Raw genomic sequence first — 24,440 nt, forward strand, 5'->3', positions numbered from 1 at the left:
AGTTCTAAATAATTTATCACACAAAATTGCATATTTATATTTAACGTTTTATTCCTCAAAACGAAAAGGGTTCGTGTAAGAGAACATTTTGCATTTAAACGAAGTTGAGACAAAGCGAAGGATATAGGTAGTACATAATAAAATATTTGAAACCAATATGCGAAAAAATCGTTATTTTATTTAAGTCAGAAAGAATAAAATGTTAAACAACGTCTACACATTTTGAACTTAAATGGAATTTTGCTGGCATTAACGTTTTTAAAAGTGTTACAATGTTTATCGCTCGCTGCTACTCAACTTTCGTTATTATACACACGAAGTTCAAACTTTTCCTCTTCGGTTACGTTCTCTTGGTTGGTTGCTCTTTTGGAAGAATATTTTCTTTTTTTTTTGATGAAAACTTTTTGAAATTTTACTTTTTTTTTTGTTATTTTTTATATAAAATTTTTTAGCACATAAAATGTGCATAATTGATGAAGTTGAGCATTTCACATGTCAAACCGTTCAGAAAAATCCGCACGTTGTGTTGCTGCTCCAGCGCAAAAAGAATAATGCATATTCAAATTAAAAAAAAAAAGGCAAATTGAAATAATAAAGAAATAATATTCGAGCATATTTTGGCAATACACTCCGCCTACACCTCACTTTTCCACGAAGCACTTAATTAGTTGCGCTAATTTCATTATTTATCATTTATACTTTCAGGCTTCGTTAGCAAACACTTCTAGAAACACATACAAGCATTGAAAATGCATAAAAAAATCGGTTGTTAGGTATGACATATGTGCGGAGGTGTACTTGAAGGTTTGTATAAAAGGTGTTTTACTTTTTGTTTTTTTTTTTATTACAATTAATGTTTGTATTGGTGTGTATGTTTCATTTAAGTTTTAATTAATTTTCTTGTATTATTTTTAAATTTTTGCAGTAATTTTCACTTATCAAGTCTTCATTAAAGCTTTTGCGTAACTTCAAACCATACGTTACTAAACAATAAATTAATTATGCCTGCTCACTACTCGATTTTCAACTCCTTAATCACAACAAATATGTAATAACTGGGTAAAACTTCACCTACATACATACATATGTAGCTATGCACATTATAATTTCTTTGCGAAATTTCTTGTACGAGAAATTTTAAAAGGCATAAAATTAAAGTGAAATATGATATATAAAACAGTTAAGTGCAATGAACTTGATTTTGTTGGTACTATAAAACATGCATTTCTTAAAACTGTCTAAAAACTAACAAAGGTATATTGAACACGATTTTGACTCTGAATTTGCATATTTAATACTTTCATAAAATATATACTGCATGTTACTGCAAAGCAATACACATACACACATTATGAAAATTAAAATTCTATCGTAAATACTACAATAAGACATTCGTGATGTGCTCCTTCAATAGCAAGATTTTGTACTAGACGGTGTTTACCTTATTTAAAAAAAAAAATATATTAAAATAAAAATTTCTATAATTTTCTTTTTCTCGTTATCCAACAATATTGGGCACACAGTACAAATGTCGAATTTTAATGCAAATGTTGAATGAAAATCACTAGCATAAAACTTTAATTAACGGTTTAAGTGTATGTGAATCATTGTAAGTATTTTATGATGTTATTAAAGAGGGGAGTAGGGTTTTTAAATAATTGTTTAGATTTTTTCGATTTAAATGAATGCATAATACCTGTAGAAGATTGTCAAAATCGATTGGAAAAAATTGACGAAATTATCACTATTTTAATGTCTGTCTTATAAACGTTTTACAACAGATTTCAAACATTAAAGCGTTAAAAAACAAAGTCTTCAAAATACTATATCTGCTGAGTACGTGTTCCACATAATTTACGAGATAACGCTGAAGAGTTTATTTAATTTTTTAATATTTGTAATTTTTTTTTGTAAATTTAAGGGCATATTTATTAGAATATCATATTATAATGTACCACTGATTTTCAAAAATAAATTTTATGAACTGTTTTATCAAAAAAATTATTAAAATGGACTTTGTTTTACACAATTTAACCCTACTCCCCCCTTTGCGGAATTCGGTTTGTCTACTATGTATGCAGGTTGAGTCTGAGTAGCAAGAAAATACGCTTGTTGTTATTTTACTTACATTTAAAAATGCAATTCGCTTAACTTCACCAATGTCTACGCGTGTGTGTGTGTGTGTGTGTATGTATGTAAATTTTGTGTTGTTCATAAGATACATTTTTATCACACAATTGTTTGTATGCATTTGCTGTTGGATTGATGGAGTTAAACTGTAGACACGGATCGTAAGCGTTTACATAGACTAAAAAAATAAACTAGGATTAAATAAAAATATTGATTGCGTTCAAATATCACGGCTGTACTTTCAATAGATTGAGGCAAAATCGTAAGAAGCTTGGCATAAACATTAATTTAAATGCGTATATACGAAATATATTTCATCCGTATATGAACAGGCTAAGATTTAAAATATGTATGTATAACTTTTGCCTATTTGTTTTTTTTTTTTTGTTTTTGTTTAGTTTACATAGCCGTTTTCACAGTTAAAGATAAGTTTAGCACGCAATCAAACAATATTATATTAATATATCATTTGCCTGTGGCTTTTGCTTTTGCTCTGAAAAGGTCTATATATATGCAAAGTGTACTAATAATTCACACAAAATAAAAATGTACATTTAGTAAAGAAAATCTTAAAATGCAAATTCAATCTGTTTTACATACACATATGTACTTAAGGATTATTTGGGTTTATGTGCGGATATAATTTTCTGCCAACCCAAAATAATTTATTTTTTTAAGTATTCAAAACATACAATATACATATACATATCTACAATTGTATGTTAAAAATTAACAAATTTGTGTAGTTTATTTATCGCACACCCATCAACTGGTCACATGACTATTGTTAATAATTTTCATTGTTCAACTAAGATTCATTTTCATTTTGCATTGTGCGCTTTCAATAACTTAATATTTGTTGATTCTTTCTGGCTTCTTCCTAGAAGAAGTCGGAGAAAAACGTCCAATTTATATATTACTATCATTACAGATTACTTGTGGAGTTCAACAATTATATTGTATGTTCACACAGGTGTCATATACAATTTCATATTTCTAACAAAAAGTAAGCAAAATACAATATATTCAATACATACTAACATACGTATATAGCATCACAAAATTCAAATTACCATTTAAGATTGCAACTAACATTTGCATCATATTCACAAAAATTGGCAACAGCAGTTCAGATTTAGTAATTTTTGTTTACAACGACTCTCAAAGCATTCTTTTTATTTGCCAATGCGGGCATATGACATTGTCCAATGGAACCACTTCCTTATGGAAGGCATACACACAACAATTAGTTGGTTGATTGAGTTGGGCTAGAAATTGCCCTTGTCGCTACATACGACACAACTTTTAATACAATTTTGAGGCCAACTTCATTTTGAATATTCACTTCGTTGCTTAAACATGAGTTCGGAAGTTGTTGCTTTGCTTTTGTATTATATATGACGCGCTCTCTTCGACAGCCGAAATAAAATGGCGAAATCGTTTGAAATCGCACGACCAACCCAAACACGATCCAACTAACACAACTAACTTGACAAAATATCAAAAAATTTTGATTTTCATTCAATCAGTTGGTACAACTCATACAACTGCCTCATATACGTAACAATCAGTTGTACAATTCGATGAAATTGGTACAATAATTGGTGCCTGTATGCCTTCCATTACTTCTTTACATATGTTTTGCTTTACAATCATGCGCACGTGTGATAAGAAGAATGCTTCGAAGCCGTTCAAACAAGAACCATTTTCAAGCATATTTTTTTTATACACACATATTTATTATTATAATTTTCTTAATGGTAAATCGGATTTTGTTGTACCGTATTGCCGGCAAATGCTTAATAATCCATCACATTTTAATTTGATATAAATCAGTTATCAGACAGTTACAACTATCTGGTATTCCCCCCCAAAAAAAAAAAAATATTATGAACTAAAAAAACAAGGTACTGGGCTTAAGTGCTCCTCTCTAGCTGCAAACAATCACTCATCAGGATACTGTTTTAAGGCAGTTGTAATCAATTTACACTTTAAATTTTCATCGTAAAAAGCATTTACTTTAATACGCTCTTTTTTAAATTAGTTCCAATTAATATTTAGATTTTTAATTACAATTTTTCATATTTTTAATGGCCAAACTTGTTATATGAAAATATGCATACATATAAACGCCGGTTATTAACAATTTTTGCTTGCATTAACGACTAGCTTTCATTGAAAATTGCGTTTTTAGCTTCAGTAAGCTGTTAAATTGATGACTGACATTTTATTACATATGTATGTATGTGTGTTACTCTTCTCTTGCAGTTCTCAATGTAAATACATATGTAGATGTGTACGCCAGAGCGAACAGAATTGAATGAAATGATGTTTGCTAGGTTCTGGGATCTTTGAACAACTGTAAATTTACATTTATTTGAGGAACAATTCTTCAAAATTGCATTACTTGGCAGGCGTCTTTTACAAAAATGTGATTTGTAATAATAAATTAAAGTGCATTTTTGTAATGGACCTTGTGGTCGTTTGGTTTTTGTCTTTTATCTATTATTGTAATTATGATTTGTACATTGCCTGATGATGGAAAAGTATCATCAAACATTTTAAAATTTACAATTTCTATTTTAAAATTTGTTAACATTTATCTTTGGGGCTTTGTTTGTCATTTCTGCAAATACTTTTTAGCATTGTTAATTCGCTAATACAAATTTTCAAAATGTTAACGTTCTTATAATTACATTGAGAAACATTCTCAATTTTTTTGTTTTAATATAATACAAATTATTATCTACAGTACAGTCCAGACGACTTATGTAAATACATATTAAGTAATGAAATTATACAGTTTCTATGAAAGATGCTGAATTAAAAGTTAGAAAACTATAAATAAATATAACTATATTATTTAAATTACAATTATATTTAAATGTAAAGTACAAAAACGTAACATCCGCGCCAAAACTTTCAAATTTTAAGTTGTTTTTTAAGTAATTTGATTTAAATCGTTACATTTTATATGTAGAAGTACATATGAGAATGCATTTCAAGTCAAAATCGTGTTGGATACAAAGAGCTACTTTTATTTACTTTCGTTTTCAATTTTCTATTATTTATTTTAAATAAAAGCAATCAAATACTAGCATAGAACAAATCCCCTGAATCAAAAATATAGAAAAGTTAAAGATATCGGAACTTGATGTGTTGGCGCAAGTGCAACGCTTAATTGTACAAGGGTACTAGCTGTAAAATTACATATCTTTACAATTAATTTGTTTCACAAATTTAAAGTTATAAATTGTTAAAATTTAATACAAATAATGAGAATCTTGTTGTTTAATGGTAAGTAAAATAAATTTTGGCATATGTTACAAAATGTGATTTTATATTGACTGCCGCCATTGCTGAACATATCCCCCACTCGATGAATGTTTTCATGTTATACATATATCTAATGTCGCTGCTGATTGTGATTTTATGTTAATATCTTTATGGTTCACATGTCTGCAGCTGCAACTGCTGTTGTCCTGGTTATCTGAAGGTGTGACGCAAGGTCATTCCACATTATTTAGGCGCACGCGTAAGGTCACAGCTTAAATGGTTTTTTCCTCGTTGTTAATATTTATTGCTTTTATTGCATTTTGTTTACATTTGTTTTTGTTTGTATTATAATAACGCGCAACTATTTGTTTGTTTACTTTGGTGGGTTGATGGAATTCATTATTTAAAAATTGATATTTTTAGTGTCACTGCCAGTTGCAAACAACAGGAAAGACAGAATTCACAAAGTTTTTTAATTGTAATTATTATACATTATTTGTGGCGGATTATATTATCTAATGTTTCACTGTGTTGCTTGTTTTTTTTTTTTTGATTCTGTTTTCAGTGTCGTACAAATGTGTAATTTAAACTGAATTGAAAACGCGCGGCTTTCGATTTATATTTTAAAATTTTCTTAAACTTTAAATAGTTACAACTTAAAGCAAAAAAAAAAAATATTTGTACAGTTTCTTTTACAAGAATTGTGAATTTACTACATTTTTGAATTTTGAAAGTTTAAATTTCCGTTATCAAATTGCGTTTTATTTGTTTTTGTTTGTTCAATCAGTTAATATATTAAAATTAAATATTTCATTTTATTACTTGAGATCACAAGCAGTTGTTATTTGTGTCGTAATTTGCGTAAATACGCAAATATTGTATCTTCCACGTACATTTATATTATATTAGATTTTTGTTTAAATTTGTATCACACCATTTACTAGATTGCAAATTTGTTATCTACTAATTTCCAGGTCAGTAAATTGTAAATATTATTATATGAATTGTTTGAAATGTTTGCGATGTTAATTTTGATTTAATATTTGTTTGCAGCGCACTCATACATAGTTCATTGCGAATATCACATTTTGCATTCGTGCGTTTAACATATGTGTAACTCAGTTTTCTTATCAATTTTATGCTTTGTTTTTTAATATATTTATTTGATGATCGCTAAATAAATGGTGAATTAATTTATACTGCTGTACGGATACTATTCGGAGTGCGTAGCGGTTAAGATTGCACATTTAACAACAACTTCAAGTTGTGCGTGTCGAAATCGTCGAGTAAATTACGCTTCGAATGCTTAACAACGTGGCCACCACAGGTATGTGCATCAGCTGCCAGTGCTGGGTTGCGCGCTGTCGTTACACTGTGTAGACCGGGTCCAGCACTGCTGGTTGCTTTATATTCTGCCTTGCCCAGGGTCCAATGCTGCGGTGGTTTTGGTAATGCTGTAGGCGCCGGGGCATCGAAGCATTTGCTGCCAGCGAAATGCGTCAACGCAGTAGGCAAGGCCATTTGTGTTGGCGATATCTTCCCAAATAAAGGGCTACTAATCATTGCGAATTTTGCGCGAGTCTTGCGACCAGCACTGCCGCTGTTGCTATTAATTGCAATTGGATTTTCACCGCCACCTAATATAACAGCTGGCGATTGACGGGCTTGTTGCTGCTGGAAGTGAGGTGATTTTTGACCATCACTCAGCTTATGAGCGCTACCTCCACGTCTGCCACCATGATGGGATTGGTAATGATTATTATTATTACTAAAGAAAACTGTGCTTTCTGTGCCACTTGAAAGCGGTGGCGAATCGCGTTGCTGATGTTGTTGATTTTGCAGCTGTTTACGCTGCTGTTGCTTACGTTGACGCGACGAATTGTTTCCACTGCCAAACCCACTAGAACCCAGCGAGGAATCACTACTCGTAGATGAGGTGGAAGCACCCGATGACATTGCACAACCGGGTGGTGAAGAACTTAAAACTTGTTGTTGGTAATAGGATTGGTAATTTGTACTGCTAGCAATACTGTTGGAATGTGCAGTTACATTTAAAGTAGTTGTCGGTGTGTTGCGGCTCACATTACCAACTCCACCTCCATTAGATATTTTTTTTAAGCGAATTGTCGTCGCATCTGCGGCTGCGGTTGTTGTCATTTTAAAATTATTACTAACGCTATTGTGCGAGTATGTCATTTTAAGATATTCAGCGTTCCGTTCCTTCCTTAATGCAGCTCTTTTTTATTTTTACTCTTATCTAATTTTTGTATTAATTTTACGCACTGTTTTTGCCTCTTCAATTTTTTGTGTTTAAAGTAATGCTTATTTTTTAAATATCACACACAATAAAATCAACGTTAATTTGAGTTTATCCGTTTACAAAGTTTGCTGTTCTTTGCTCTTTTGTTGTCAATTTAAGTAGAAAATCTATTTACATGCGGCACTGTTGTCTGATTGAATATTTGCCAGCATTCCCAAAGCTTTTCTCCCTTTTATCAGCATCAAACTCACCGTCCTTCCTTCTGCTTCTTCCTGTGTTTATTCTTAATTTTTATGTTATTCTCTTTCTATGTTTTCTTCCTTATTTACATTTACATACATATAGTTATTATATATATTGCTATGTATAAACATATACATAAATTTTATATATAATTTTGTTTTGTATTGATAATCAGTCTGTTGATTTTTCCGGTTTGTTTTAAGCTTTTTTTTAGCTACTTTATTCATAAGCTTACGCTTCTTCGTCTTCTTCGTATCTTAGTCCTTCTGTATGATCCTTCCTTTCGTGGATGGCTCCGGCGGTACATCTAGTTAGGGTCCTGAAACAAAATTAATACCAAATGAAACCTAAATTAATATATACTATAAAATTGTCATCAAGATTTTTTTTTTAATTTTCAATTCGTTAAATAGTTTTATAGAGAATTTAGTGTTAATGCCATATTTAATATGCTGAAATTTTCTTTCTAATAGAGCAATTCAGAACTTTGACCAGTCACAAGTCTCTAAATTTGAGTTTTAAATTAGACAAATATTTGTGACTTGAAACGATTTTTCAATTCAGTAAATGATAGTCACATAAAACTCTAACTCTATACATCTGTTAAATTTCTTTACTTAGAGATGTATATAAAACCTGAATGGGCTGGGATTTAGATGAGGAGGTCCTCCAGATCAAGAAAATATATATATATATAGTTGCCGCTGACTTATGGTTCTTGAGATATTTGAATATAAAATTCAAAAATTCAACTCTTTAAAACGCGTGTTTCTCCGATTTATAATTAATTTTACACTTATATTTTTAACTTTTATATCCACTAACACTTCACTAATTCGTTTATATTTATTTTATATTAAATAGCCGCCGCGGCCGCCAATGCAGAAAGGAATTCTAAAAACTAATTTGTTATTTATTTCCTGTCATTGGGGTATTATTTGTTTTCTTTATTTCTTTTGGTTCTTCTGTAAAATATGTAGCTACGTAAGGTAACACTAGTTATTAGTTAGAATGCAAACAAAAATGTAATGTTGACTTTGAATCACAATTGTTACGAAATTTATTTTTAGTGAAATTGTTTTCGTTTTTTATTTTTACGTATTTGAGTTGCTTACAAAATTTAAAAACCGTCCATCGATTAATATATGTTATTATCTCTAAAAGTAAAGTGCCAGTAAATTCAAAATTCTTATAATTTTTGTGATCTGCTCACTATAAGCTGAAAAATTTAAGACTAAATACTAGAGACTGTATAGTGAATAGTAAAACTTGTCGCAAAATGAGACATATGTATGTATGTATATATATGTACATCTTTATTCGCACAAAACCTAAATGCTTGCATGCAAACAAAAAATAAGTATTACAATATTTACATACATATTTGGCAAACGAATAAAGATAAATAAAAAAGAAAGATGTTATTGTCAATACAAAATACACAAACGTGTGATGGGTAACGCAACTCCTTTCTCTATATAAACCCCAACCAGGCTTATTTTTTCGGCAAAACGGACAAATGCATCCAGCCAATGCAGTAACAAATTTTAAGCATGTGTCTTTTTTTTCATGTCATGGGGGTATAATCTGGTTTCTTGAGTTATTTCGGTTCCTTTATAAAATATGTACATATGTATGTATATAAGGTAACTCTGAATATTTGTTGGTATGCAATAGGGTGGGTCGATTCCGGACTTTTTTCAATTCGGGATTTCTAATAGTGCGGAAAAGTTGCCTTAGTACTTCCTGATTCCAATGCAACTTTTTGTTTTGAGATCGGATTGCATCTTCAACCCCAACTCCGGCCTTGAAATTTCGAAAATTCGCCTAAAATCGTGAAATTGTCTACCTAGCGCCTGAAATACGCATCTCATGGCAAAATGTATAAAACAAAAATTATTTGTCACGTCATTTGCTACCGAAATGCTATATGTGATCATGGCGGTATGACGAACCTTTCCCGAGATACGAGCGAAAATGCGGCGCTCCACAGCGCAAGGTGAAAATCGGCTTCTTCTTGACGTTGATTTCGCCGAGTGCTATCACTCACATTCATTCACCTGCGCCATACGACACGTTCGGACTGGTCTCCACATAAATATTTTTTCATCGAGTTCCTTCACTCTTGTCGTTGATTTCGCCGAGTGCTATCACTTATATTCTCTCAACAGAACACAGAACTAAAAATGTCTGTATATAAATTTAAATTTAGACAGAAATGTCCTGTGTTTGGCAAATAGCCGTACAATCTCTCTGAGTCCCAGTTACCTACTTACCAGGAAGTTCTTTTGTGTTATCAGTTTGAAAGATTTCGTATAGGGCGACTCCGAGGCGACAACTATGAACCTAAGAGTAAAGAGGTTACAGAAATAGTTGCAAAAAAGGTTGAAAATACTTTCAAAAAGTCATCTATTTCGATAGTTTCACACCAGAGTTGTACAAATGCTCACCACATACCATAAGAAAAATCTGACTCTCAAACAAATGTTTTTAAGGAACCCAATAGGTTCGAGCTATGAAAGAGACGTCTTTGTCTTTTCTGCCGGAAAATTATTTGACATCGCTGCTTGTAAATGCATTTATTTTTCTTCTTCCACTTGTCCTATCAATGAGCAACCATTTCTCTTGGACCAGAGAACCAGAAGAATTGGTCGCATTGGAAGTATTGATCTACCCGAAACAAAAAAGTTTACAAAAAAAAATGAACTTAAAGAAAAGCTTTCAAAACGTCATTCAACATCAACACTTACCAGAAAAGTATCAGCTAGAACACGTGACCATTCAGATCAGCCAGACTTTCATACAGACGACAACAATGTAGGTGCGTCGCACATGGATTCTTCCAAAAACGATGCTGATGATGAATTTTCTCTTCCATCCTCTAAAACCAAACAAAACACACTAGTATTAGAACACACTGCTTTAGCTGCCCAAAGATTTGGAGTAAGTGATAGAGCAGCGGCCTTGATTGTTTCATCTGATTTTCTGGATGCCAAAAAAGCAGGTTTGATAACAGAGGATCAGGATAGCTTTGTCACTGACAAATGCAAGATTAGTCGGGCAAAAAAAAGTGTTGGAGTTAACTCCAAAACACCGAAAGTATTGACTCTGTATATGGGCTGTATTTTGACGGCCGCAAAGACAATACACTTACACAAGTCAGCGAAGGTGAAAAGTACCACCGCGACACTGTCAAAGAGGAACATATTTCTCTTATAGCGGAACCTGGTTGTCATTACTTTGGCCACGTCACCTCTCCTTCCGGGTCAGCTGAGCATGGAACATCTAGAATTTGTCGGTGCTAAAGGCACCAACATGAACACAGGTTGGAAAGGTGGAATCATTTGGAAACTAGAAAATGGGTATCTCAAAAACCATAAGTCAGCGGCAACTATACATATATATATTTTTTCTTGATCTGGAGGACCTCCTCTATCCGAACATAACCATTTTAACACCGAAATCGGGGAATGCTATTCTAAATGACCGCCCAAAAATAGGTAAATGTTCAGCAGAGCGGCTTTTCAGAAAACGTGCACCAATTTTCACGGGAAATGTCTTAAAAAATTCGTTTTTAATTCCGATTCACCAATATGTATGGCGCGTTATCTATTTTTATGTTTTTTTTGTAATAAAAACAAAAAGAATTATTATGATTTTGCCTGATATTTACGCTATAAATGGCATCACAAATTCAATTAGATACTAGTGATACAAGCAGCGATCGGTTTCGAAATATCGATACTCTCGATATTAGAGTCTAAACAAGAATTGATAAAAATGAGAGAAACATAATAGAAAAATAGAAAGAAATTAAAATATCGATATTCTCAATATTCCAGTCTAAACGAGAATTGGTAAAAATGAGAAATACGTAATAGGAAAATAATAATAATTGGGAAAATAAAAAAAAATTAAAATATCGATATTCTCAATATTCGGGTCTGAACGAGAATTGGTTAAAAGGAGAAATACATTTCGAGCGCTCGAAAAAAAATAACCCTGGTCGGTCCAACACCCCGGCGTTTATAATTCTTCTGTGTCCAACTTCTTCTTCTTTCTGCAATAATAATGAATTATACATTTTTCTATTATGTATTTCTCATTTTTATCAATTCTCGTTCAGTCACGAATATCGAGAGTATCGATAATTCGAAAACGATCAGTTCATGAACCCATTCGAATTTACAGCAGTGATGCCATGATTTCGAATATACCTTGCCATTTTTGTTGAAGTGAGTGATCGTGAAGTTTTTCATATTTTTATAAAAATAACATAAAAACCAATTTCTCTTGTTAAATTACTAAACAGCATCAATAATTACGTGTATATAATTTATAGAAAATATATTTTTAACATCTAAAGACGTGTAAAGTGCAATAGTGAATTTTTGATTTCGGGAAATACGATATTTTTCTATTAAAACAAAGAAAATATTGTTTTTAAAAGCACGCGCCTAACATATTCGTAAAGTAGAACTAAAAACGAGTATTTTAAGACATTTCCCGTGAAAATTGGTGCACGTTTTCGGAAAAGCCGCTCTGCTGAACATTTACCATTGATAGAAAATATATTTTTAACATCCAAAGACGTGTAAAGTGCAAAAGTGAATTTTTGATTTCGGGAAATACGATGTTTTCCTATTAAGTCAAAGAAAATATTGTTTTTCAAAGCACGCGCCTAACATATTCGTAAAGTAGAACTAAAAACGAGTATTTTAAGACATTTCCCGTGAAAATTGGTGCACGTTTTCGGAAAAGCCGCTCTGCTGAACATTTACCATTGATAGAAAATATATTTTTAACATCCAAAGACGTGTAAAGTGCAAAAGTGAATTTTTGATTTCGGGAAATAAGATGTTTTCCTATTAAGTCAAAGAAAATATTGTTTTTCAAAGCACGCGCCTAACATATTCGTAAAGTAGAACTAAAAACGAGTATTTTAAGACATTTCCCGTGAAAATTGGTGCACGTTTTCGGAAAAGCCGCTCTCCTGAACCTTTACCCACTAAAATTATGATAGATATAAATGTAAACATTAACAACTCAAAAAACACGTTAATCCATCGAAAATCAAAACAAATCAGAGAATGTAGCGATTAACTTAATTCCTATTGGTCAAATAACTACACAAAATGACTTCATAAGTAGTAAATAAACAATACGTCTTGAAATTTCTTAAACCTTTCATTATTTGTATTGTTTTTATTTATTCTAGGTCGACTTTTGAAAGAAGGCACCACGAAAAAGGAAGTAATTTTTGGGGAGAACGGCTAACATGACAGATGAGAAAACTGAATAATATTTAAATAACATATACGTACTATATATGAATTGTTTAACAAAATACAACGTTGTCACTTTTCTCAGATTGACTTTTGTAACATAGATTTTTCTGACTTACTTAGAAAAAAAGTAATACTTTCAAGACGAAATATTAAAAAAAAATTATTCTATATAATTTAGTAATGCAAATTTACTCACTTTTCGCTTAGTAAACCTTTTCACAGCACTCTTCTTATTGGCTAAAGCACTGCAATCTTGCCACTTAACGAAGCTCTAGTTTCTCATGAACTGACAATTAATTTGATTCACTATTGCTCTCACTCTATCATGTACGATATTCCTGCTGCGTCTTCGATAAAGTCGTATTTTTCTTATACATGTGTATAAGTATTTCTTTCGCATACGAATGCAAAATGGCAGACAATTAACGATTTTCTTTATTTCCCTAAAATAGGATTATCAAGCCAAATTTTCTTATTTCAGACACTTTCCTCCTTCGTACGCAATATAGAATTGGTATTTCCGTTAAGATATGTTTAATTTGCACAATTACCAAAAATCGTTTCCACTTTATTTTTGCCTTTGTGAAGGAGCCCCGACGCAATTACCACTTATTGTTTTAATTTTCACTTAAAATCTGGCTTTATAATTCACCAATTTTTAACTGAGATAAACAAGCAAAACGATCCGTTATTTGAACTTTTGTTTTTTTTAGCTTAATCTAGTAGAATCAAGAGTAATGTACATTCTTTTCACATACAACACACCGATATTTTCAACTCCTTAACCACACAAGGTCTACCGTTACTCAGACAATTGCCGAAGAAACTGATTCCCGAGTATTGATATTTTGTTGATAAATTTTCACTTATGTTTTAACGATTTGTACGGATGATTTATTTGCAACAAAATTTTATTTTCTATTGCAATTGGTTTTATATAAGGTAAATTCAATATAACACTATAGTTTAATGGCCTTTACAATTCGTTTGTCATCACTTTTGTATATTAAATGCCGTCTCGTTTTCGTTTCACATTCCAACTTCTGTCGACACGTTACACCAAAAACGGCAATTTTTAGCCAATAGCGATGATCTATTTAACTCGAATTATTTTGGTATTGAAATAGTATCAATCGTTGCACTTTTGAATTATTAAAGATATCACTTTCGCCAATTAGCTTACAATCAACTTTTTTTTCAACCAATTGGTTACTGCGCGTCGCAAACGATTTTTACAGTTTTGGAACTTCAAACGCCTTTCGCTTGTGTGGTTTCCGCGTTTTCCACGCCTTTTCTCAACTTAACGTCAACACAACTCTATGATAACTTAAATTTCGAATGGCACACCAGCTCTTTTAAACACATTCTCTGGAAAAGGTACTTATTTATCAGGGTATTTTTAATGACCACCAATCAAATCACCACTATATACAAAAAATAAGGGGATTTTTACACGCTAGAGGAAATTTTCGTTGAACAGAACTACTAAAAAGCAATCTATTTATCTCTTTTCAACATATTAAATGAAAAGAATTGGTTTCGTTTTTAAAAACGGATAAGGAGCACAGCTATTTTGTCTAAATCTGTACGAAATCAACAGGGTTGCACGAATATGTATAGAATTATTATATTTAATAAAACTTAAGACTAACAAGCCACTGTCATTGGTAATTGTTCAGCAGGGCGACTTTACTGAAAACATGGTTAAATTTTTTGTTTTTAAATCTACTTCAACAATAAATAAGCCGCATGCGGTTAAACCCAATTAATTAATTAATGTAATAGTCGGTATACGCAGTAATTGTTTCGAAAATGTGAATCGGTTATATATCTTGTTCTATAAATTTATATTGCTATGAATTTGAAAATATTTTTATGATAAATATGATAAAGAAAAGACTAATTTCATTCATACGGTGTTTTATCTTAATGAATTAAATTCTCAATATGACAACAAATTAGTTAAAATATTATTTTCATTCATAAAAAACGTATAAAATAAACTCTTTATGAAATGTAAAGTGCATACCTGTAAATTAACTCGGTGGCAACATTAAAGGAGTTCTCTTTTGTTTGACAAGTGTTTTCTCTGTTTATAAATAATAAAACTTAAATCGTAAATGCGAAAAAAATTATATGAAGTTTCTAAAAGAGTTTAAAATATAGCAAGATGTTGGATGGATCTGAAATGATAATATTTACCGAAAAGTTGATCGAAGAGATTAAACATTTCCCTGTTTTGTATGACAGAAAATTAATGCGAGCAAAGGACAAGATCGATAAGGAGGAAGCATGGATATCACTAACAGATCGGCTACCCACAAATTTAGGAATTAAAGGTGCTCCTTTTATTTGATATATAAAATGTAATTGTAATATTATGCATAAAAGCATTAGTTATTCCAAAAATTTGTTTTTTAGTTGATGATACCAAGAAAAGATGGAAAACACTAAAAGATTGTTATTCGAAATATCTTCGCAGTTTTAGAACGAGCAATAGATTTGAAGCCCGATATCAATCATGGCGATGGTCGGAGCAGATGGAGTTTTTTAAACCATTTATGTTACACAATGATAGATACGATGGTGATCAAGACACAATTCGAAACAAAGCGAAAAAAAGAAATTACGACAGAAGATTGAATGACTACCAAACACACATTGTTAAAAATAATTTAAAAAGTCGTACAAAACTAGATATAAGTAAAGAAGTATATGTTAAAAGTTCTCAGTTCAACCAGACGCAGAGTCCAAGTAACGAAATTAAAGGCGAAATAGATGAAGTCGATGAGGAAGATTATCAAGCTATTGCCAACGCAGTATCAGATTATGGAAACACATCAGGTGGTTGGGATGAACTAATGGATGAACCTGATAATGAAGAAATTCTCTATAATTCAACTTCAAAAAGCATAACATCAGTGGACCATGACAAATATATAGACCCTTTGGGGGCAAGAAATTTTGATGGCATAGATTTGACCTTTCTTGGATATGCCAGTAGCATCAAGAAACTCTCACCTCGCAGACAATCTATTATCAAATTTGCTGTTGCAAAGCTGATAATGCGAGAAGAGTTAGCACAACAAAATGATAATGAAAATCATTATTTTCATAATGTAACCACATAAAATATCGAATTAAATAAAATATTGTGTTTGATACTTATTACTTATATATTTGGTTTTCAAATATGGATTAGATGAATGAAGGAATTTTGCCATGATACAGTAAATACAAATAAATAACTTATTAGAGTCGGTGATACTCAAAGCAGGCAGGCAGACTCAATAACACGCATTGTTTTATTCATATCTACATATATGTACATATGCACATTTGTAACTCTCAGTTGTAGAAAAAACCAGCAGAATCGTATTGCACACAACGTATGTACAGTGGGCGACAAAAGTCTACGTACGACCCATATTTTTGATGTATTGCTGAATATAAAAATAGTATGGAAAAAGTAATGATGCAGTTTGGTTTTAATTACATTTTTATTAGGAAATTATAAAACAAAAAGTGTACTCCAATACAAACATAACAAACTATTCACAAAAAACTAAAAAAAAACATTGACAAAAGTCTACGTACGACTAGCATTTTAATAAAAAACATTTCAATAAGGCACTGAGTCTTAAAATTTAGTATTTTGTTGGCCCACCATGGGCATCTATAACTGCTTGTAAGCGTCTAGGCATTGAAGAAACTAAATTTTCAATCTCAACGGGTGTTATATGTTGCCATTCTTCCTGTAGTTTCTCTCTTAGTGTTTTCGCACTGGTAATGACATGTTTTCTCACCTTACGTTCCAAAATCTCCCAAACATGCTCAATAATATTTAAATCTGGTCTTTGTGGTGGTGTATTTAATTGACGTGGGGCATAGTAAAGCAGCCATTCCTTTATAATGTGGGCCGTGTGCTTCGGATCGTTATCCTGCTGGAAGAGCCAGCTCCTACCAAGGTTTAGTTTATCCACGGATGCTCTTAAATTTTGTTCTAGTATATTCTTATATTGAAAACGATCCATGTTCCCCTCCACAAATACTAAGTTTCCTACTCCAGATGCAGCCACAGCGCCCCAAACCATGACATTTCCACCGCCATGTTTGACAGTAGGGATCAGGTGTTTGAGCTTCATTGCTGTATTGGCTCTTCTCCAAACTTTGGCTCTTCCATCACTTCCAAAAATGTTGTACTTGGATTCGTCGGTGAATAAAACTTGTTTCCAGAAATCAAGATCTTTATCTTTATACTTGTGGGCGAAATCCAAACGAAGCTTTCGGTTCTTTTCACTGATAAGGGGTTTTCTGCGTGGAGTTCTGCTGTGAAATCCATTGTCATTTAAATTTTGAACTGTTCTGGAATGTACAATTTTATCCGATCGTACTGTTAATTCCGTGGCTAACTTAGTGGCATGAATTTGTGGATTCTTATCAACTTCTTTTAAAATAAAAGAGACATCTCTCCTACTAAGCTTTTGCGGTCGACCGGTTCGTGGTTTATTTTCAACACTTTTATTTTTTTAAAGTTTTCAAATATGGTTTGGTTGATTTAGGTAAATTAAGCAGTTTTGATATTTCACTAAATGATTTATTCTCCTTTTTGTATTTTACCACCAGGTTTCGCACATCTGTTGAAATTTCTTTCCGAGGACCCGTTGTGACAACAATACGTTGTGTAAACTATACGGGATTATATCGAAATGTGCTTAACATGAAGCTTATTGTAAAGCATAAACACAAAATAAAAATCAACGGTACTTTCTAGTTTGCAACATGAACATAAAGTATATAATACATGCCGTACGTAGACTTTTGTCAATGGTTTTTTTTAGTTTTTTGTGAATAGTTTGTTATGTTTGTATTGGAGTAAACTTTTTGTTTTATAATTTCCTAATAAAAATGTAATTAAAACAAAACTGCATCATTACTTTTTCCATACTATTTTTACATTTACATCAAAAATACTACGTAGACTTTTGTCGCCCACTGTATGTTAAGGAGAACACAAAAAATGGTTAACCTTTGACTTTTAATTCAAAATAATATATATGTACATATATGTTTTGTGGATTTCGTACTCACCTGACGTTAAAAAAGTAGAGGTTTTAATTGTTTTAAGAATTTTTTAGACATTTTTTTAGTTTTTTTTGGTTCTTTAATTAATACATCACAACTCAAGAAGATTGTGTTAAAATCAATTGGAACAAAATTGTCGAAGTTATGGGTATTTTTATGCCTATCTGTTGAACGTTTTACACCAGATTTCAAAACTTTAAAGCGTTTTCTCCACATACCTTCGTAATTTCAAAACTGCTACACAGAGCCTTTTATAATTTTGAATACCTATCTTTTTTACACATAACATACGAGATAACGCTGCAGAGTCTGTTTTACACGAATCAACCCACTCCACCCTCAATAAAGTGAAAAAAGTTAACAAATATTAATTTTCTTGTAATGCTAGCACAAAATTTGATTTATTAATTTGTATTTTTTATCATTGTCATAAACACATTAATATTCACTTTAATTATGGAATTGTAACAAAAACTAAAAATTCTTGCATTTTAGGAATAATTTCAGTACAGTATGTTAATTGTTGAAATTCTATCGAATTGTAAGTATAAAGGATACATAGAATAGTTTATTTTGTATTCGCAAAAGTTGCTAATATATGTATGCTTAAAAGTTATTTATATTGAAGCAAATTTACTTTACATCTTGCAATTTTTCGTAATAAGTATCTGGTCCACATAGACATGGCTTTATTGATCTTTCTTTGAATTGAATTTTGTGTAGTTGCATCATTATATTTGTTTACAATTTTAGCTTATTAAGGAATCTATGATATACATATATGCATATATTTCAAAGTGTCGCCAGGGACTAATTTATTACTTTTCTTTGCTTTCATATAACATACATCACAGCGGAATTTTACATATTAATACAACTTTTCGTTTTCGATTATTTCAACTTAAAATGTTTACATTTTAATAATGAAACAAAAAAAAATTATTATTTTTTCAACAATTTAAATGTAAATCAACTGATGTTAATAATAAATGTGAAAGAAAATTAGAACAATATACGCATATACGTTAATATGTATGTATGTCAGCAAGCTAATTATGTCCGTTTATTACAAATTGTTATACATATGTAAAACTTAATTTAACTTTAATGTCTTTTTTTAAACTAATATTAAGCAGCACAAATAAGCACTATTCATTTCACAATACTTTTCTTACACTTATGTACATATGAATAAAGGTTTTACGTATAATTATTACCATATATTTGTGCAAGTATAAAAGATAACCACGTACATTTCTATATACATACATATATACTCATGTGATATATTGTTTTTCAATAAACCAGCTAGTACATATACATATATATTTACGACTCATAATCAACATAAGCAAATAGTTTTTAATAATATATTCGTTTTTTTTTGTTATGCTTGTATTGTTGTAATTATGCTTGATTTCGTACATATATATTATAGTACTTATTAGTATTTGGGAAATATACGAGTATATTGGTGATTGGTGAAAATTCTTGAAATTGCACAATATGGTGGTCTTTTCAAAAAAGTGTTATTTAAGACGATAAATACGTGCATTTTCCGAAATGTTAATGTATGAGTGCCTACACAAGTTCAATAGTTTGAACACATCATTTTGAAATAATTGATTTAAACGTTTGTTTATTATGTTGTAGTTTATCCACTTTACAAAAAAAAATCCAATAAAACTAATAACCTTAAAGTTTAAGCGAAACTAGTGTGTAATGTTCTAAGATAGAGCAAAAGAAAGGTCAACTTCAGTTGCACCGACGCTAAATTAACCTTAACGAAAAAAAAATTTTATACAATTACTGCATTTTGTTGTTGTTGTAGCGGCAGAATTCTGCCGACTTCACAGTCCTTGGGTCCGTAGACCCAACTGTCGTGGGAACGGACTGCATTTTGTTCGATGCAGTGTTCGGTCAGTTTGTATGGCAGCTACATATGTATATGTTATAGTAGTATGATCTGAAAAATTTATTCGAAAATTGTGCCGTTGTCTTGGGCGCGCCTAATTTTATTGAGATATCTCCTCAAATAAAAAAAGTTTTCCATACAAGCACTGGATTTCGATAAGTCAATTGGTATGACAGTTTGGATAAATGAGCGACTACTTTTGGAGGAAAGAAGGTACATATGCAAAATTTCTGATCGATAACTCAAAAACTGACTCGTCACGCTGATCTTTTATATATGTATATACTTTCTGTGTATTATCAACTTGATAACCCTGTTCAGGCTTTAAAAAAAGGAAAGATGTATTAATGCGTTATGGGTTATTTAACTTCGCCGATAGAAACCAACTAAAAAACTAGTATCGAAATTGAGAAATGCGTTTTTCATAGTAGAAATACATAAAATTAATGATAATAGTTTGGCACTTACAACTCTACTAGGTGATTGGCCGATATTTTCCGCCTGTGTGTAATGTGAACATTTAGAGTACTAATACATTTTTCAGAGCAGCGTTTTCTCGTGCTGAAAATATACCGAGCTTTAACTTATTTCGCTGAGGATTGATTACTATTAAAGAAAGGTTCCATGCATTTTTCACGTGCAGAGGTTCGTCATTTGATTCCACCACTCGCTTACTCGTAGACAGGAACAAAACAATTGGCTGCGGTGGTATTTAACAAATTATTTTTAAAGTCTATTGGGCTTGAACTTTGGTGTTAAATATTTATGAATGAATTGTTATATTGCCAAAATACGAAAAGCCTTTTTCGACTACCCAATATTAGCTCGACTGTATACCAACGCGCGCATTTTTTAATCAACATAGATAATTATCTATAATGGCATATGCGCTGCTCCTTTCCGAATTAATTACATTGCTTATAGCTATAGAAATGTATTGTGGATTAATGGAAACGGATTATTGTGCATAACTAGCAGTGGTTTTTTTTTTTTTTTTAGTTTTTTTTTAATAACCGAATTGCATTCGTATATTACTAATTTAATAGCAATTTGTTTTTATTTCAATTACATATGTATATAAATATTGTTTTGCGTTAAATATGCAAATGGAGGGCAGGAATCGATTTCATATTTTTAACGCGCACTAATGCAACATTATATTTTATACGAGTATAGGTGTGCATGTATTAGTATGTACATATTTGATATTTATTTTTTAACTCATTATCTTTTTTTACATACATACATATGGTTATAGTGCTTCGGCTGAGATAAAAATTTTAATATACATACATAACAATTAAAATTGTTTTCTTGCATTTTATTGAGTAATTGCAAAACATATCGGTTAATTTTAATTTTCATTTTTACGACTACATACGCGCTCACAGCAATTAGAATATATTTATGCATGTATGTACATATACATATATGCGTTTTTAAAATTACAAATCACATAAACATTGTTTGAATTACATTGCTATAATTTTGACATTATTTGTTGCTTATATATATATATATATATATTTATAGTCTACTTCAAGATAAATCTACACACAGCATATATGTAATTTACATATGTCTTGCATGTTTACATATATATGTATGTATCGTAAACCTACATATGTGTATTATATATTAATTGCTCACATTTATTTAAAGAACACAACGGATTTTTAAAGCGTGCTTAATGATATACACAAAAGTTTTGTGTATATACATATGTACATATGTACATAAATCTGCATGGTAAGCGCTAATTTATGGTAAGCCAAACATGCTAATGTTAAGCTGCTAATCTAAAATGTAAAAACATATTCATTATGAAATCAAAGCAATATTTGTTTAAAATTCTTTGCTATGGAATAGCAGCCGTTCACATTTGATACGAGTATATGATTTACAGAATTTGATAAAAAGGAGGTTGTAATTTCTTATTATGTGTATATCGTCACCTAAAATGCAAAATAACGTAACATAAATTTTCATAAGTTTACAAGTGAAGGAAAAACAATATCATTGCAACCACTCATATTGCAACAAAAAGTCTGTTTTTGTTATAAAATGGTTATATCTGACAGCGGAAGCTTAAAAGTGAATTGTAAGCAATAAAAACTCAATTTCGATTTTTTTTAATGATACGTAGTTTTGCATTTAAGTGACGATATGTATTTATGTACCATATATCGGCTTTTACTATAAACATTCTTTTAAAAAACAAATAAAAAAATGCATTATTCTCTGTTACAAACACTGCGAGGGTCAACGTGTTAATTTTTAGGTTCTTCAGCATAACGTCTATTGCATTTAATTTTTCCAAATTGACATTCACACACACACAAGCATACAAAGATATGTAAACAAATGTATGTTTATAGGGTTTGAATTAATTTAATTACTTTTCCAAAGATAAGGGAAGACAATATATACGCTAAAACTGTCTACATTTTTAAATATTACATCATTTATGTTTAGTTCTGAATAATTACTAATAAAGTAAATTTTAGAGGTTTGCTTCGGTTACTTGAAGAAGTTTAGCGGGCGCTGAAAATATTTTAGTTGGAAAACTCCAAGAGATGTGACTATGCGCTCGGCTGGTTATTGGTGTTTTATGTGGCGCGTTTTGTGCTTTTCATACATTTAGAATGCATATATGTGCATAACCACTATGTATTTTATTACAGTAGCTGCAGCGCTCAATATTTTATAATTAAATAGCTACGTGAAAACGTTACATATTCGTTGTAGTTTGAAGGCAATTAACACTTTTTTTAATTTTTTAAACATAGTTAGCCGTATAAAAAATAGTACTGTCTACTATTGGGGCATGCATATACATATGTATGTATGTTTGTTATTTACGACTAAAGGACCTGGAGCTGGTTGGTGTGTCTGTTTATGAAAAATTATTACACTCAGCTTCTGTTTAACTTAAATCTAACAGTACAGCATTACTTAGACACACACATATATAACCACAGTTGGTTTTTATTATCAAATAGTGTAGTATATATGCACATAAATGGCTATACTAGCATTGCAAGCACAAATTGTACATGCATTTCTGTGAAATTATGTATTAGTTGTGAGTAAATAGAAAAAAAAGGTTGCTGCTCCAAATTTGATCTTGTCACATCTAATGCATCAAATGTTTTGCTATTGTTTTTGGGAAGGTAGTTGTTCATAAAAAAAAGTTATTAAGTAAATTCTAGCGAAAAGTGCTAAGTTTATTACTTATTAGTCTACCACTTCAGCATAACTTCTGCGCAAATAAAGCAACAATTCGCCATAGAAATTGAATTTTGTTTTATTTATTTTCTTTGCCATATAATTAGCCACAAGTAGATGTTTACAAATCGTTTACGAAAGTTATTACACCAACAGACATGTAAAACTACACAACTCAACTACTAGAGAAATGTTATTCATAAAAAAAATTAGAAATACAGCCAATGCCCGAAGAAATATGTAATATATATGTACGTATGTATGTAAATGTCTAGTTGCATTCCATTATATAGAATATATATTAACCAACTAATCTTATTGCATTTAGTTCAAAATTTGCTCTTTTGTGTGATTTTCTTACACTTGTTAATCTTAATAACAATTTGTTAATAACATATGTGTATGTATGTATGTATGTATGTGCCTTTAGGAGTTATCAATTTGAATGGCGTGTGTATGTCGCTACTTTTAGTTATCTTATATTTTTCACTTAGATTGTAATAAATTTCTAGCTTAAAGGTGGTTTCATTGGAAACACAAAGAAGTACAAATACATCTATTGGACGTGGACGTTAGAAGAGTGCCTGACTTGTATGATTTTAGGTTTATAGTAAAATCATTTACCGTTACATTACAATATTTGGTACATATGTATTTTTCTTTTGCATACTCTATTATTTTCCCCACCATGCACATTATTTCGTTACATTTAATGTGCCTGTGTTGCTTGTGTCTGCTGTTGCCCGGACGCTGTTTGCGTTGTAGTTGCTGGCGGTTGAGTTTGTTGTTGCGTTGAAGGTTGTGTTTGGATTTGAGACTGTGTTTGTTGAGTTTGCGGCTGCTGCTGCTGTTGCTGTTGCTCTGAATTCTCGAAGTAGTCGGAAGCATTACCCCGACAAATCGGGCAGGTTCGATTTGACTAGACAATAGATAATAGGAAAATATTAAATAAAATGTAAACAAGTTTCAGTTAATTAGAGATGAAGATGGTGTAAAAGTCGCTTCCACATTTTTG

At 31.1% G+C, this 24,440-nt stretch overlaps 3 protein-coding genes across 8 annotated transcripts in view; 1 reads left to right on the forward strand and 2 right to left on the reverse strand.

Annotated features, from left to right (window-relative positions):
• Positions 1–392: 392 nt before the first annotated feature.
• On the reverse strand, positions 393–14,537 carry LOC126767843 (vitellogenin-A2). The gene is made up of 2 exons (XM_050485519.1): positions 13,394–14,537; positions 393–8,228 (listed from the first exon to the last, which is right to left on the reverse strand). The coding sequence occupies exon 2, from the start codon at positions 7,600–7,602 to the stop codon at positions 6,640–6,642; it is 963 nt and encodes a 320-aa protein (XP_050341476.1). The 5' UTR covers positions 7,603–8,228; positions 13,394–14,537; the 3' UTR covers positions 393–6,639.
• Positions 14,538–15,246: 709 nt separating this feature from the next.
• LOC126767846 (uncharacterized) lies at positions 15,247–16,372 on the forward strand. Of its 2 annotated transcripts, none has more exons than XM_050485522.1 (2): positions 15,247–15,536; positions 15,619–16,372. In XM_050485522.1, the coding sequence occupies exons 1-2, from the start codon at positions 15,368–15,370 to the stop codon at positions 16,326–16,328; spliced, it is 879 nt and encodes a 292-aa protein (XP_050341479.1). In that variant the 5' UTR covers positions 15,247–15,367; the 3' UTR covers positions 16,329–16,372. The 2 variants fall into 2 exon arrangements, 1 of the variants encoding a protein (XP_050341479.1); XR_007669162.1 differs by having other exon boundaries at positions 15,443–15,563; positions 15,619–15,801.
• A 4,806-nt stretch (positions 16,373–21,178) lies between these two features.
• LOC126767818 (homeobox protein 2) overlaps positions 21,179–24,440 on the reverse strand; it is a 45,421-nt gene continuing 42,159 nt past the window's right edge. For all 5 annotated transcript variants that reach the window (XM_050485473.1, XM_050485472.1, XM_050485470.1 and 2 more), the window contains one exon: positions 21,179–24,344. In XM_050485473.1, coding sequence (XP_050341430.1) covers positions 24,135–24,344 — 210 coding nt within the window. In that variant the 3' untranslated portion in view covers positions 21,179–24,134. The remainder of the gene's footprint in view (positions 24,345–24,440) is intronic.

Source organism: Bactrocera neohumeralis, chromosome 2, assembly GCF_024586455.1.
Source record: "Bactrocera neohumeralis isolate Rockhampton chromosome 2, APGP_CSIRO_Bneo_wtdbg2-racon-allhic-juicebox.fasta_v2, whole genome shotgun sequence".
In the NCBI taxonomy this organism is placed as follows: Eukaryota; Metazoa; Arthropoda; class Insecta; order Diptera; family Tephritidae; genus Bactrocera; species Bactrocera neohumeralis.